We start from the raw sequence: 15,514 nt of genomic DNA, 5'->3' as shown, positions 1-15,514 counted from the left end.
CATTATTATGCAGTTTGTCATTATTCTGTATATTGTGTTTAGTTTATAACACTCTGCTGTATTTTTTGCAGCGAGCAAGGGGACACTATTTTGCCTCTTTGGAGCTTAAAAAAATCTGCACATAAAAGTGAAAATCAACAGAAACTAAAGACTATAAATAAAATCTGAGCTTTGTTGAAGTGGACACACTGCTAATCGTTTATCCTGATGTTGATATCACTTCAATAATTTGTTTTCCTCATTAAGTCTCTGTTATCTTCTTGCTCTTAGAAAAGAACGAGAAAAAGAAAAAGTAAAGAAAAAAATGAAACCATCTCCAAAAACGAGAATTGCTTTTCTTAATATTGGTTGTATGCTGCTCATCGGTGTTTACAACGACATGAGATGAGTGGTCAAGAGGGGTAAATGACGTGCTAAATGAGAGAAACACAGGTGAGGGCTGCTAAGACTTCCTTCTTTTTTCTCTCCTGTGTGTAAATTGGACCCTTGGGCCTTGCAAAACGGAGTGCGCTTCCTCCAGCCGGCCGCACGGGGCGCTGCTGCTCATCCAAGCCAGGACACTTGACGGGATATTCAAAGTTTATGCAAGGCTTGCAGCACATGAGGGACCGGCGGAGGGGAGAGTTGAACGGGAGTTTTGATACCAGCAAAAAAAAATAAATACAAAAATCACTTCTGGAGGTGTGATGATGATGAAGCAGCCTCGCTCGTTAATTCCTCTGCATCTCTTGGTGGATGCTCGAGCTGTCAGTCAGTCAGTCAGTCAGTCAGTCAGTCTGCAGCTCGGCCAGCGCTCTCTCAAATATCCTCTCATCTCACACAGCGGAGACACACAGGGAGTGTGTGGGCGCCCGGTGCCCGGTGTGTGCGTCCGTGTTTGTTAGTGTGTGCTGTGTGCGTGCGTGTGTGTTTGACTGTGTGTGTGTGTGGAGTCGGGGAGTTGTCAGAGCACTAAGTCAAAGAGTGGGGGAGCGCGCACAATTGGAGAGAGAGAGAGGGGGGGGAGAGAAGAGTTGGGAGAAAGAGAGAGACGTAGAGAAGGAAAGAGAGGAGGAGAGTTGAGTGAGAGTGTGTGAGTGGGTGAGAGAGAGAGAGAGAGAGAGAGAGAGAGAGAGAGAGAGAGAGATCGGCGGAGAGGAGGAGGAGAGAGAGAGAGAGAGAGGGGAGGAGAGCTCCGTCTCTCCCGGTGCACTTGGCAGTCTAGTTGCGGGCTGCTGTGCTGTTGCTGTCGTGGCGTGGCTGGTCGCGCCAGGCGGGGAACTTCACCACACTGGAGCCCGGAGTCCCACTCTCTCACCTGCGCAGTTCGGAGCTGCCATGGGTCTCTCGCCTGGATTTACTGTCCTAATTATTCTGCCGGCCTTTCTGCTGCACACCAGCGGCCTTTACATCGCCAGTAGCGTTGGTACGTACAGCAGCACAGTTAAACGTGGTCAGTGTTTATGTTGTTTCTACGTGTCTTGCTGGAGGGGGGGCTGCACGGGGCGCTTCACTGGAAAGAAGGCGCCCCTCAACCTCCCCGCTTTTTCCTCTTTGCTTGTGTTTTTTTTATTTTATTTTTTTTATTTTGTGGCACGCTTTTTGCAAACAACACTGTGGGACGTGTTTGCAACTTCTGTGCGTCCTGCCGTGGTGTTTGCAGGGGTCTCTCCGGAGGTCCCCGAGCGGCGCAAGCAGTGTTGTGATTTGCTCCCTCGCACCTCCGGGGGGGGGGGGGGGGGGAGTGTTATCAAGGGGCATCAGACGCACCGGTTCACTGTCGGATTTCGCAGGGAAGTAGCCTAACATTATCTGATTCGGCCGCTGTCGCATCTATCGATCTGTCACAAGACGCTGGAGTCGGATGTCAGCCTATTGATCACACTATTATCAAATCATTCCTCTAACACGGGCGCTCAAGGAATATTAACAGCGCGCGCGCGTATGTGTGCATTAGGTTTTTATCAGCGTGCAAACTTTAATAAAAAAAATGTTTAAAAAAATTTGACAGGTGATTAACCAAGTAATAAGTGCACCTGAGGTATAAGGTGGCAGCATACCTGCCTCTGGTTCTGTGATGGCACCTTACAGTGGCCTCGGCTGAGTGTGTGTATGTGTGTGTGTGTGTGTGTGTGTGTGTGGGCGCAGGGAGCATCTCTCAGGTCGCCTCCAAAACGCACCTGTGTTGCCACCTTCACACGTGAACAGGAGAAATGTTCCCACAATGTCACGCGCGCGCGCACACACGCATGCACACGCATGCACACACACATACGAAGGCGTCAATTAAAAACGTGCATATTTTTACGCAAAGTGCACCAATTAGCGCGCAGTTTAGATTGAATTACGTGATTAATTGCGATGATTGGATGAATGATCGCAAGGTGCTTTAAAAAATGTGCATCATGTTCGTCAAAAGCGCTTTTTAAGATGCCAATTTCAATAGTCGGATCGTTTTTTTTTGTGTGTTTTTTTTTTTTTTTTTTCTCAGTCGAGGTTACAGAGATAATTTTTCTCGGATCGAGCAGCCTGACGGTGAGAAAACAGCGTGAGAAAGCCGCAATTAGCACCTTGATCTTGTACTGGCATTCCTGTTGACGGTGGAAGGGCACAGAAGGTGTCAGGAGCGCAGCGCGCACTGCTGAGGCTGCCGTTTCCAAAACGCGCACTGCCGAGCACAGGGGTCGCCTCTGGGTTCATGGGTGGGGCTGTGTGTGTGTGTGTGTGTGTGTGTGTGTGTGTGTGTGTGTGTGAGAAAGGTTACTGCTTTTATATCTTTAATTTATGATTGTGTTTCTTGTAAAGCGGAATAAGGAATAAACACTTTGATAGCATGCTTGACATTTTTCTAATTCCTTATTTTTCCTATCATCTTTTTTTCCATCCTCTTCCCATCACTCCCCATTTTCTCCACTGTTTATCCCCCCATGCTTCTCCCATGACGTCTCCTCCTCTTCAACCTCTAATGCCTCCCCCCCACATGTTTTTCCACATTCTCACATCTTACTCACCAAATAACGTCCTTACTCACCTCTTTCATCTGCTTCTGCCTCATCCTCTCCTGACCTGTCCTGTTCCTCAGACTCCCTGCAGCATGTCCTGGGGGAGTATGGACTGGTGAGGCCGATCAGTGTGGACGCAGAGGGCCGCTTCCTGTCACACGCCGTCTCGGCTGGCCGCATGGCAGGAGGGCAGCCCCGTAGGCGCCGGAGGAGGGAGGTAGGAGTAGGCAATGATGAGTGGGAAGAACTGAGGGGTGAGCCCGTGGCCCATCGGGAGAGGCTCTACTACAACGTCACCATCTTCGGCCGGGAGTTCCACCTGCGCCTGCGCCACAACGCCAGGCTGGTGGCCCCCGGAGCCAAGATGGAGTGGCGTGATGACAGCGACAGCACCCGGCACTCTGAGCCACTGCACAGCGAGTGCTTGTATGTAGGTGACATAACAGACACGCCAGGAGCCACTGTGGCCATCAGCAACTGTGACGGCCTGGTGAGTGGACGACCTGTGTTACCTGTGCTCTTGGTTCACTGAGCTCGCTGTGTACGCAATGATATGAAGGGACACGAGATGATGCATGTCAGGGTTTTCTAGGGGAACTGTTTTAAAAGACAGACAGAAAAGGAAGCAAATAGTAAAAGTGAGAGATTTCTGCCCTCTTGACCCTGTCGCTGTCCCTGCTGAGGGTTTCTGGTTGACCCTGAGGTTGTCATGGGGTCAAACTTATGATTTACACCCCTGCTCTCCCTGATGTCCTCTAAACTGGCCTGCCATGAGAAATACCTGAGTCATGTTTTCATCCCTCTGTCCTCTGCTCCTTTTAGTTTACTCATGTAAAAGGGGGGAGGGATAATTAAAGGAATACACTGATGTTTCACAGATAACCTCAGTATGTGTCACTGCATCTCAGAAAACATTCTCACTACACATTGATACAGGAGCACTGGACAGATAGCTGACACTATGACAGCATTTGGATTGAAACTGCCACCATGAAATATTTTGGTTGCACAACAGTTGCTCAAAGAGGCTGAATTGTAGATGCTTTTAATAGAGCTGACGATGAATCGAGGGAAAAAAGCAAAGGAGATGGCAAACAGTTGGTGAATGGCTGTCGGCGAGCGAGAGAAGTGAGATATAGACAGTGTGAAGAATGTGCACAGGAACTGCTGAGATGAGAGGATGCAGAAAGATGGAGGCCAGAGCCCGGGGAAGAGGTGGAAGGGATAAGTGCAAGAGATGGAGAGAGGGGGGAAGTAAACAGGAGTAAAAATGGGCGAAGGATGTGTACAGGGAGTGATGAAATCGGTGGGAGGAGTTCCCCTCATTAGGAAAAGTGTTCATTAGTCAGGCAGATCAGCCTACCACTGGAGCTGAGTAGCAGCGACTGGATCCATTTAGGGTTGAGGACACAGGGGACTGAGCGAGCAGCTGAGAGAGCAGGCAGGGAGCCAGGGCAGCACAGGCCTGACATGCCCACTTAGCCTGACACCAGCCAGCAACAACTCACTTCTGCCTGCTCCGGCCTGTCACTCCAGGGCCTATTGGCACATTCTCTGAAAGGTTACTGTGGAGTTGGTTACAGTCAACAGATCACCAGATCACCAATTCGCACCGGCCACTGGTCACCGGTCGCTTACTTCACTTTTTCAACTTCTGCCCACTATAATCATTCCTCCTGTCCTAATGTGAATCCTATTTAAAGGAGACATATTAAGCTCATTTTCAGGTTCATATTTTGGGTTACTACAAGAAAAGGTTTACATGCTTTAGTGCTCAAAAAACACATCAGTGTTCTCATTCTGTCCAGTGCTGCAGCTCTGTATTCCCCCTCTGTCTGAAACACTCATGTCCCCCCCAGTTTATATACCCAGTCAGCTCTCATTGGTCAGCTCACACACGCCTGACCCTAGCAACGATAACAACAACGCCGAGGAAAATTAAGCAATGTGCAGCAAGTGTGACATGTATATATAACACACTGAAGTAATGGAAAAAAACAAAAAAGCATAATAGAAGACAAATTCCAGTCTTCCTGATCTGCAGTCTTAAAGATATCCATTTTTTGGCCACTAGTAGCGCTACAGAGCAATCTTTTTTACAAGCGGGTGCAAATTTTTGTTTGTATTATGTGCACGTGATACGCATTCCTGCTGCCAGTTTTATGTTATTCCACTGATCAACAGTGGGTGGTGGTCACGTAGCAATGCGCCAGCAAAGGCGAGGAACAATATGATGCTAGCTAGCAAATCTGCAGGACAATAATCAGCTTTGCAAATGTTTTATGATGGATGAAATGCATTCAGGCCTCGTGAAAAACACTGAATGTGAACATTTGCTTACAATAAAACTGCACAAGGCATTTGCAGTGAGGCAGAGTAAGTGGGCATCCTCCAATGTTATGGTCTTTTCGGTACAAATGTATCCCTTAGGTATATTGTCTCTCCACTGCAGGGATTTTCCTACTCAAAGCTTCACCTATCTGTTTAACTCAAGCTGCTGAAGTCTCATACTGGCTCACATTTTTTTGCACAGAATAAGGACTTTTGATTTTGTACATTGCATTTGAAAGGGATGTCTTCAGGGTCAGTATGGACAGAAGGAATGATCACAGCAACCAAATACTGTCACGACTTACTTCACCAGTCTACTGCTCAAAATATGCTCATGTTGGAGTGAAACTATTTGTTACAAAGAAAAATATTAATGATATCAGAGCTGTAATAGTCACGCCAAATTATGAAAGCTGTCCACTTATATTTAATTTGTTTCTCCCCGCCCCTGAACAACTCATGTCATTACTAATCAGTTCTTACAACCTCCTCAAGCATGCCAAGAAACACAGCCAAGCTCTGTCAGGCCCTGCGTGTATCTGCCTTTTTAAACCCAGCGTAGCCACGTAGCCCAGCTCTGCCCTGCTGTGCCCACTTCCTCAGCGACCCAGACACCTGGTTAGAGCTTTTTCTGCCCTTTGTTGCCATTCACAGCCAAGAACCTCTTGTTGGCTGTGGTCCAGGGTGTGTGATGGGAAGGGAGGAAGGGAGCCAAGACAGGGGCAGATAGGGTTCAAACCAAAATCCTCAAAAAGAAAATAATAATAAAGAGGCAGGGGTGGGAAGAGGGCAAAGGGTATAGATTTTGAGAAGTAGCAAAAGACCAGAAAAAATAAGAGAGGATGTGAGAGAACAGGAAAAAAGGAAATCTCTGAATGGACGAATGACCTTTGGAGGGAATTGGATTTCTGTGAACAGAAGCTGTGATCAGCTGGTTAGTTCTATGGATGGTTGACAGGAGGCAGCACACTGTACAGTATGAGAACTGGGCAGTGTGCTGGGTGTGTTTGTGTGTGTGCGCGCATGTGGTTTTAGTCCTCGATCGCGCAGCGCAAAATGAAATTAAACTGCAGCAGAGACTGTGTTTCTGTGTGTGTGTGTGTGTGCAGAGAGCAGAATGGGGGACTGTGTGAATCAAACAAAAGCTTAGGAGGTTTCCACTTCATGTATGAGTGTTGGTGTGTACACTGTTTCTACGTGTATGTGTGTATGAATTAGGGTTGAATGCATCCTGATTGCTTTGAAATTGTCCCTTAATAGAGTGACAAGACAAAGAGAAGAATGAAAAGGGTAAAAGAATAAAAATTAACACTGACCGAATACCATTTTGATGTTTTGATTTCTGGTTTACTGGTTTTGTGCATGTTTACTGGGATTCCTGAGTAGAAGAGAGCCATCACACTACAACATGTCAAAATATCTGCTGCAAAACTGATTGACTTTAAACATAGAAAAGACAAATTATCAATCCGAAAATCAAATGTTCTGCCTTTTTTTAATTTAGTTTTTTAGTTTTTTTCTGATTAGATTAGATTATCACTCAAAATGGCGTATTTTTTAGGGCTGATTTTAAGTAAATAACACACGTGGCATCATGAAAGAAAATCTGTTGCAAACAGCCATTTCAGAAAGGTTTTTACTCAGTGGTTGAGGTGAAGAAGAACTGTTCTTGGTCTGTTAATGCAAAGGGATGGAGGTTTACTTCGTCTGTAATTACTTATATTTCAGATTTTTACAAATTCTGTTTTTTTTTCTGCCATTTTAGCATTCATGCCTCGTTTCCACACACAGGTTTGTTCGGTGTCCGTATCACGTATGTACGCTCCTACAATGCAAAGACGTACATTTTTTATGGATGGATAGAAATGCTATTGATGCAAAAAAACATAAGCTCCTTTTTGCGTTTTTTTATATGGCATGGAGCATTATCCAGGGCCAATAATGTACTGGGCGACAAATTAGCCAGGTGTTTAGCCAGTTTTGTGAGTTTTGCAAAATGACGTGTAACCCACAATTGTTATGTATGCACGCTTTGTGTTACACAGCCAGCATGCTCCCGGTGTTACCTAGTTAATTCTTTCCAAAATCCGCTGCAAAGTTTCACATTTTTCAACGTACTCGAGACATAATCCGGAGTGGAAAAAAAAAATCGGAAGGAGTTTTGCAAACATATTAAAGATCATGGAGGTTCCCTTAGGAATTAAACAGACTTCGGGTTAACTTGCATACTCTGTGGAGACGAGGCGTAAAGGTCATAGGAAGAAACACCAGGATTAAAAGTTATTTGCTTCGGGGTGTATGACATCGGTGCCGTTGAAATTTGGAGAAGGTAATTATGTTTCAATAAAGTGGTCTTCTCAGACACACAGTCGTGATGCTAACAGTGCCCCGAAATGCATTCTGATCACAGTAAACACCAGGATCTTTATTCATGTCTTAAAGTTCTTGCATATGTGATTTTATGTGTGTGTTTGTGTGTGTGTGTGTGTGTGTGTGTGTGTGTGTGTATGTGTGTCCAAACCTCTGGGCCCCACTAGTGGTCTTTCCTTCAGCCTCACCTCCAGTGTTTGTTCAGAGATGTGGAGGCTGTGAGCTGTGTTGGCCTGATTTTGTGCACATGTGGGTGTGAGGTCAGGTGCATTCATGTGTGTGTGTCTTTTTGGGATCTTATGTGGAATGTTGAGCGTCAGCAGAGCTTCGACTTTTCCTGTTTCGAGAAGGAAACAGCGAGACGTAGTGATGGGAGATCAAGGGTTGCAAAATTATTGTTACTTCTTTTTTTCCATGATAAATAATTCTGTCATTGTGACAGACTGAATTAGTTAATAAGTGGGAGACTGTCACGCTGTACACAGTGTGCTTATACTGTCTGAGCGCTGTCGAACTCTCAGCAGAGACGCATTCATTTTCACTTTATTCATTTTCGTCATGTAAATCAGTGCCACTTGTCTATTTAAGCTTTATTTGGCTTTGATGAAAGTCACCACTTCTGCTGCTTATGAGCTCTGTTTACCAGAGCATAGAGATGTTCTGCACACACACTTACTGTATAAGCTCCTCCACACCCAGTCATGATTTAACAAGGTAAAGCGGTCTTATCCTTTAAGTAACCGAAAGCCCAGAAAGAGGCAGAGATTCTGTTAAAGAGTGTTAAGTATTATATGTGACCAATTTTAAACTTGAAATGCTCAGCATGCGCCAATGTGACCCAGCCAAAGTTAAAAAAGAGAAACGGGGAAACAAAGGGAAGAATTTTGAGCAGGCCATCTTCAGAGTAAAATAAGTCACAAAAAGTCTTACATTTTCTAATCTTCTGCCAGGATGTACTTAAGGATTAACTTGCTAACTTGCAATGAAGAAGAAGAAACTCACAGGTGGAAAATGGTGGACAGTGTGGAGTTACAGGGTAGGGGTGTAAATCACAATACGATACTATTTTGAGTCTTTGGACAACAAGACGATATTTAGTCTGCCACAAGTCTCCCGACAGAACACAGCGGTTGAATTTTGGTCTGCATGCACATTTTCTTCAGCCTGACATTGTTAAAACAGAGCAGCTCATTTTGCCGTACTGAGAGCAACAAGTAAGCGGACTGCTGAGTGAGATGCTCCTCCTCTTTGTTTTCTCTTTGTTTTTGGGAGTCCTAAAGCTGATGGTATGGATTGACGTTTGCACTTTGCATTGACACCATTGCGCAGTGAATAACTAAGACACAGACATCACGATGTATCGTAGAGGATTGCCTTGCACTGTATCAAGTATCGCAGAATCACTATATCGTGACACCACTATCACCGTGGGCAACGTATCGTGAAATAATCTTTGTTTCCCTTATTGAAGCGCTGCACGTCCAGATATCCATCTCCAGTGTGTCATCAGACGGGCTGCAGCGCCTGCAATAATCAGTGACTTCTGACAAATGGTAGGGCAGCTTCAGGTCACCGTGGGAACAGAGGGTCACCCAGGTGTATTGTTACCGACATGTGTGCAGGCATGTCAGAAGTGTGAGAATTTGTACCAGAGGTTGTGTTGCCTGTCATCTTGCTCCTAAAACTCACGTGGGTGCACACCTGGTCATGATATGACAAGACACGTGTTCCCTCAGCTCTGATGTTTATTGTACACCTTCGCACATACAGGCGATAAACACACTTTGCTAAAGTGGGAATCATGCGCCCCAACACACGTGAACACACCTACAGTACGGTCAGACGCTCAGACAGACGGCAGGGACACACAGCAGCGAAGAAAGCAAAGTTCCCCTGAACCATCTTTACCTCGCTGCATGACTTAAAAAAAAACAACCTGTGCACACATTTCTCTTATTGTCTCCACCCCTAGCCTCTATCGCTCTTTTCTCTTGCTCTCTCTCTCTCTCTCTCTCTCTCTGTCTCGTGTTTCTTGGCCAGCAGCGGTAGCAGCAAGCAGGAGAGCTCTCCTAATGATGGTATTAAAAGAGTCAGGAAAATGACAGAGAAAGGGAGAGAAAAGAATGTGGCAGACAGCTTTTTGCTCCCCAACACCCACAGATTCAGAGCTCTGGCAAAAAAAAAAGAAAAGAAAGAGACAGCAAGAGACAGTGTTCCCTTAGTGAGCAGTCTTTGTCTGTTTTTAGCAGCAGCTCTGCTCCCAAGCGTTGATCAGACAAGTGGTGTTGAGGGTTAAGGGTATTGCCCGCTGTCTATGCAGGAAAAAAGTTTAAAGCCAGGAAGCTACATCCAGATCTTTTCTCTGCTATTTGTACAATACGGGCATCATCAGTTGTTGGCAGATAATTAGCCCTGATCCATTGCAGGTGTTGCCCTTTGTATATTCTCATGTGCTGTATTTATGTATGGCTGTGTGCTTCAGTCTGTTCATGTGTGTTATTAGTGCACAGCAGGAATGCTGGAAGGCAGCGGTGTTATTTTGGTGCTTTCATTGAAAAGACTCAAACATCAACAGCAAAGAAAATGCCAAAGCATTGACAGGTTCTTTATTTATTTCCTTTCCGGGGGCGGGTGCTGGGAGGTGGTACTTTTTTTTTTTTTTTTTCACAAATACTATAAAAATCACCCTCAGGGTTACAGCACTGATTTAATGTAATGATGTTCGGCAAATTAGAAAGTAGGAATGCACAATAACCATTATGTCACCAGTGTCGGCCAATAAAGGCTCTAAAACGGCACTGGTTAACAATTAATCAAATAGAATCAGTAGAGCGCATACCTCCGCCAAGGCCCAACAGTTCCCTTTTGTACTCACTCATACTAGCCATCTAAATAAGCCTGATTTTTTTCGTCAAGATCCATGTGTTATCCCCGAGAAATGAACAAAAATGGCAAAAAAACACCCTATCTCGCAATGTTAAAGAAAATGAGAAAAGATTCCTGGATCTGTCCCTTTATTCGGATCTGCAGTAAAAGTTAATTGGGTCTGTTCTGGGCCGAGACCCATCCACCATCCAATTTTTGTGGAAATCTGTTTAGTAGTTTTTGTGTAGTCCTGCTGACAAACCGACCAACCAACCAACAAAGTGAAAAACTAACCCAGATGGTGGAGGTAACTAATCAATTAGTGTCAACTTAAATGAATCACTAACTATTTTGATCATCTATTAATCATTTTGAGCATTTTATTAAGAAAGAAAAGTCAAAATTGTCCTATTCCAGCTTCTTTAATGTGAATATTATATTGTTTCTTGACAGTAAACTGAATATCTTTGGGTTGTTGTTGGTTTTTTTTCACCAAAAAACTAAACGATTAATCTAAAACATAATGTACAGATTTATCGATAATGAAAATAATTATGAGTTGCAGCCCTATTTAAACAAAACATGCACATCAGCCTGAAATGAACGTTTCTGCGGATATGACAGGCCGATAAGAGGATGCATTAATTATGTGCAAACGACAGAGAACATTTTCTAAGTAGTGTTCTCATTTTGCCCGGTGAAGGTGCAAAGTGTCACGACTCTCCAGATATACGGTTTGATTTGACTCGAAGATCAAGATTCAATTGAATTTTCAATTTAAACATTTTCCTTTTTTCAGCCCTGATGGCTACGGATATGCCATTGTTAGACGATCAAATCTTGATTTGTAAAGATCAACAGATGATTGATTGTATGCCGGACGCATGCAGGGAGGCAAGGGTGGAAACGAAAAAAAATATTGGGAGAATTGCCGATCCAGCTTTTGATTTCGAGAACTGAAATTAAATGCTCATTTTGATTGATTTTTCGATTTAGAATTGGAATTGTGACTTTTGAAGGCTCTGTATGTCTGCATCTGCCAGAGGACCGTATAAGATGTTTATTACACTACAGGAGATAATTGATAATCTCTGCAGTTAGGTGGAAAGAAATATGTACAAATATTTGTAATCTGTAATATTCTAGAGCTGCAACGATTAATGGCCAGCTATTTTGATAACTGATTAATTGGTTTTAGAAATGTATTAAGAAAAACTCTCTGATTTCAGCTTTTTTAACGTGAATATTTTCCCTATAGAAACCCAGTACCATGCATACCTATTTAAAAGGTTATAAAGTTACTTGACATTACAAAAAAAACACTAAACAAAAACACAGCATGCGTGCGCACATTATACCCCCAAATCTGGGCCAGCACTGGGCTTAATCATGTGAGTGTGTTGAAGGAGGGGCAGGCCAATCACAATAATAGCCCCAGAAACTACACTAAATGCCAGCGACACGGACACTTGCGCCAGCCATGCCCCTGGAATACGCTCAGTCATTACCTCCGCATTAGGAGTCAATAGAGAAGGCAGCCCTGGGCTGAGCCAACTCATCCATCCATCCAGCCAGCCCGGCAGTTAAGCTTGGTCAGGCGTGGCAGCTCACTGGGCCCTACAGTGTGTTATTCCACCCAGGGTCACACGATAAGCAGCTCTCAACTGTAATCAGCTCAAATTGAAATGATGACATCAATTACAGAACAGCGCACAGCTGTTATTGACCCTAGCCCTCCCTGGCTGCGTGGAGTAGGCCGCGTGTAGGGGTGACGGTTTGAGGAAGCGCCTGCAGGAAGCGCCTGGCTGGAGGGAGGGCCGGGTGCAGAGAGGCCAGACTGCTGAGGCATGGTATGAATGGAGAGACAGACAGCGAGGGAGAGAAAGAAACGTGTTCTCGGTATCTGATTGCAGGTTCCACCCTGCAGTGTAGCTCCACTCAAACACACAATTACTCAATCTAGAGCTATTATCAGACAGAGAGAGAAAAAGAGGGAGAGAAGCAGACAGAGAGCAGACCCATTTTGAGGAACACTATACAGAGCAAAAGGAGTGCTTTTACCAGAGCTGTGATTACTGCCGCTCACTCAATGCACTTAACCAGCCCCCTTGACTCTCTTTCCTCTCGCTTCTCTGTCATTCACAGAGTGCTTGCTCAGAGCACATGGTTTGTTTGAGTGGTTGAAATAACAGGATTCATCTGAGAAAATAGAGCAGAGGAACCCCGATGATTACAGGGAAACACCTATGTGATGTCACGATTACAGCAGCTTATTTTGATACTCGAATCAGCTCCAGCAGTCTGGAACGATCAAGCCGTTTGGGTGGACTACTACACTGTACACATGATGTAATGCTTGAATGTGGGTTTTCTGGATTCTGTGATGTCATTGTGATGTTCCAGAGGGCGTATAGAGGCGATTAATTAGTTACCTTCTCAGCTGGTCACATTACTGATGCCTTTAAACAGCTGAGCCGGTCACAACCTCACGAGATGAAAATGACTCTGCCTTCTTCCCAGTGTGCAGGTGAGTACAAGCATGAAAATTGCATTGTCTGAGAAGTGCTGGGTGGGGAGGCATGAACATAGGAAATACAGTGTAGTTTGTGTCATGGTCGCAATTTTTTAAAAACAAATGTGCCTGTTTTTACCTTTGTTGATTGGTTGGTTTGTCAGCAGAATTACACAAAAACTACCGAACACATTTCCACGAATAGACCACATTAACTTTCGGTCCGGATAAAGGGGCGGATCCAGGAATCTTTTTTTTCCCCACCTTTTTTAACAGTGCGAGATAGGGCGCTCTTTTCAACGTTTTCCCTCAAATTCTCAGGAAATCTTGATGAAAAAAATCAGGTGTATTTAGGTGGCTCGTATTTATGAGTACAATTTCATGTGGATCTAAATAAAAATCTGGATCTAGCGCATTTAATATGATTTATTTCATATTGGATTAGATTTGATTGAATTTAAGGGGACTGTTGGGCCTTGGCGGAAATATGGACTGTACAGTCCACCGATATTATCGACGAATACTGGCCTATCACAGATATATCAGTATCAGCCTATGTGTTGTCCAATATGTGCCTATATATATATATATATATGTGTGTGTGTGTGTGTATATATATATGTGTATATATATATATATATATATATATATATATATATATATATATATATATATATATATATGTGTATATATATATATATATATATATATATATATATATATATATACATATATATGTATATATGTATATATATTTCGATAATATTGCGATTAATCGTGCAGCTCTCATCAAATTCCCACATGTTGCGACTCTTCTCCCATGATTGCCCGACCGTCAAATGAACAGACAAAAGGTGTTTCATGGTCGGAACGAAGATTCAAGTCCATCATGTCTTGCACATTTCAAAGAATCACGACTCACAATGAGGAGAGCAACTAGGATGTTTCAATCATCTAAATTAATTCTCTGAAGTCCAGATGGGTCCAGAGGGTAGTGGTGCACAAAATGGGTAACAAAATTACTTTTTATAAAATAAAATGAATGGGGACAAAATAAAATATAAATAAAAAAAGACCAGGCCTTGTTGGATATTTATTTTCTGGCCTGCCTGCCTGCCAGCCAGCACCAGTGCGCCTGTCAGTCAGTCAATCAGTCAGCCAGCCAGTCCCACAGGCTGCAGGACCGCGCAGGAAACTGATCGATGCTCGCCACATCAGCAGTTCTCCAGCTAACAGGCCCCAGCAGCCTCTGTGGGGGATCTTGCAAACAGGACGAGACATCCTCCCCATGTTCCAGCGTCTTAACAACCCCTTCTGCCTGCCTGCCCGGCCGACCCGGCCCGTGTCTCCTGTGGCCACGCTGTTTTACCTCCCAGCAGTCACACAGGTGGCTTTGTACTCTGAAAGTTTTCCCCAAGTAATCCTCACAAACAAAACACAACATGAGAGAGAGAGAAAGAGAGAAAAAGGAGGGAGCGTTGGGAGGGTAGGTGGAGGGAAACGGCAGTAACACAAAGGAGGAGGGAGGAAGAGCGCGGTGGAATCTTAATGTGCCCAAACCTGAAGAACAGCAGCAGCATCATAACCGGCACCACCTGCTCGGTGCTCTGTTTGGGTTCTTCTTGATTAGCATGAAGAATTTAGCTTTCTTTTTTTTTTTTTTATTGTCTCTTCCTCTCAGCTAAGGTCATCTGCCTGCTTCCAGAAGCTAGCATGGATATTTTATGTTTGCCAGTTGCTTTCGCTGCATGAGTGCAGACTCGAACCCCCTAAAAAAGATGCGTGCGTTTTGTCCTAGCCTGATCTAATTAGTTGCATTTGTTTGCTCTGGGTTGAATCGTTCAGCTGTCTCGTTTGTATTTTCTGTTTGCGTGTTCCTTAATGGAACAGGGCCTGTCTGTCTGTCTGCATTCAGTGTCTACGGTTGAAAATCATTTGTCTTGGCGCTTGTTGCAGCAGGCAGCTAAGCGGCAAGAATCGCACCTCATAACAGAAACTCACACCCTCCTCATCTTACTAAGGCTGCCTGTTTTTGTTTTCTGCAATAGAGAAATAATCACTCTTTCTCTCCCTGTGTATTATGTCTGGGGGTTTTTTGCCAGTGCATGAGGACCTCGGGAATTGTTAGTGTACCAGCATATGTAATATATTATATAATAATATATTGTATTCTAATAACTGACTCTGTGGGGGCTGGAGTGAAGCAGCAGAAACAAAGAAACACATCTAGCACTTTGATCACTGTGACTGATCGTCTGCCAGTGTGTACAAGAAAAGCTTTGGATACTGCCTTACAATTATATAATCTGTTTGCCAAAGATGTAATGGAGACTTTGAGATGACCTTGTCCATGTATACCTCTGTGTGAGATTGGGTTACTGTATAGCTGGTCTTCCAAGGTGCCTAATCAACACTCGCAGCAGCAACGGCAGCAGGGTGATACAGTTAGCAAGTA

The 15,514-nt window shown here is 44.2% G+C and overlaps 1 protein-coding gene across 1 annotated transcript in view; it reads left to right on the top strand.

The window, feature by feature from the left end:
• Positions 1 to 1,317: 1,317 nt before the first annotated feature.
• Positions 1,318 to 15,514, top strand: part of LOC141013384 (A disintegrin and metalloproteinase with thrombospondin motifs 2-like) — a 124,390-nt gene continuing 110,193 nt past the window's right edge. The window contains exons 1-2 of the mRNA XM_073487091.1: positions 1,318 to 1,405; positions 3,062 to 3,471. Of these exons, the coding sequence (XP_073343192.1) occupies positions 1,318 to 1,405; positions 3,062 to 3,471 (498 nt within the window). The remainder of the gene's footprint in view (positions 1,406 to 3,061; positions 3,472 to 15,514) is intronic.

This window comes from Pagrus major, chromosome 18 (genome assembly GCF_040436345.1).
Source record: "Pagrus major chromosome 18, Pma_NU_1.0".
In the NCBI taxonomy this organism is placed as follows: domain Eukaryota; kingdom Metazoa; phylum Chordata; class Actinopteri; order Spariformes; family Sparidae; genus Pagrus; species Pagrus major.
This window is presented reverse-complemented; position numbering and strand designations above follow the sequence as displayed.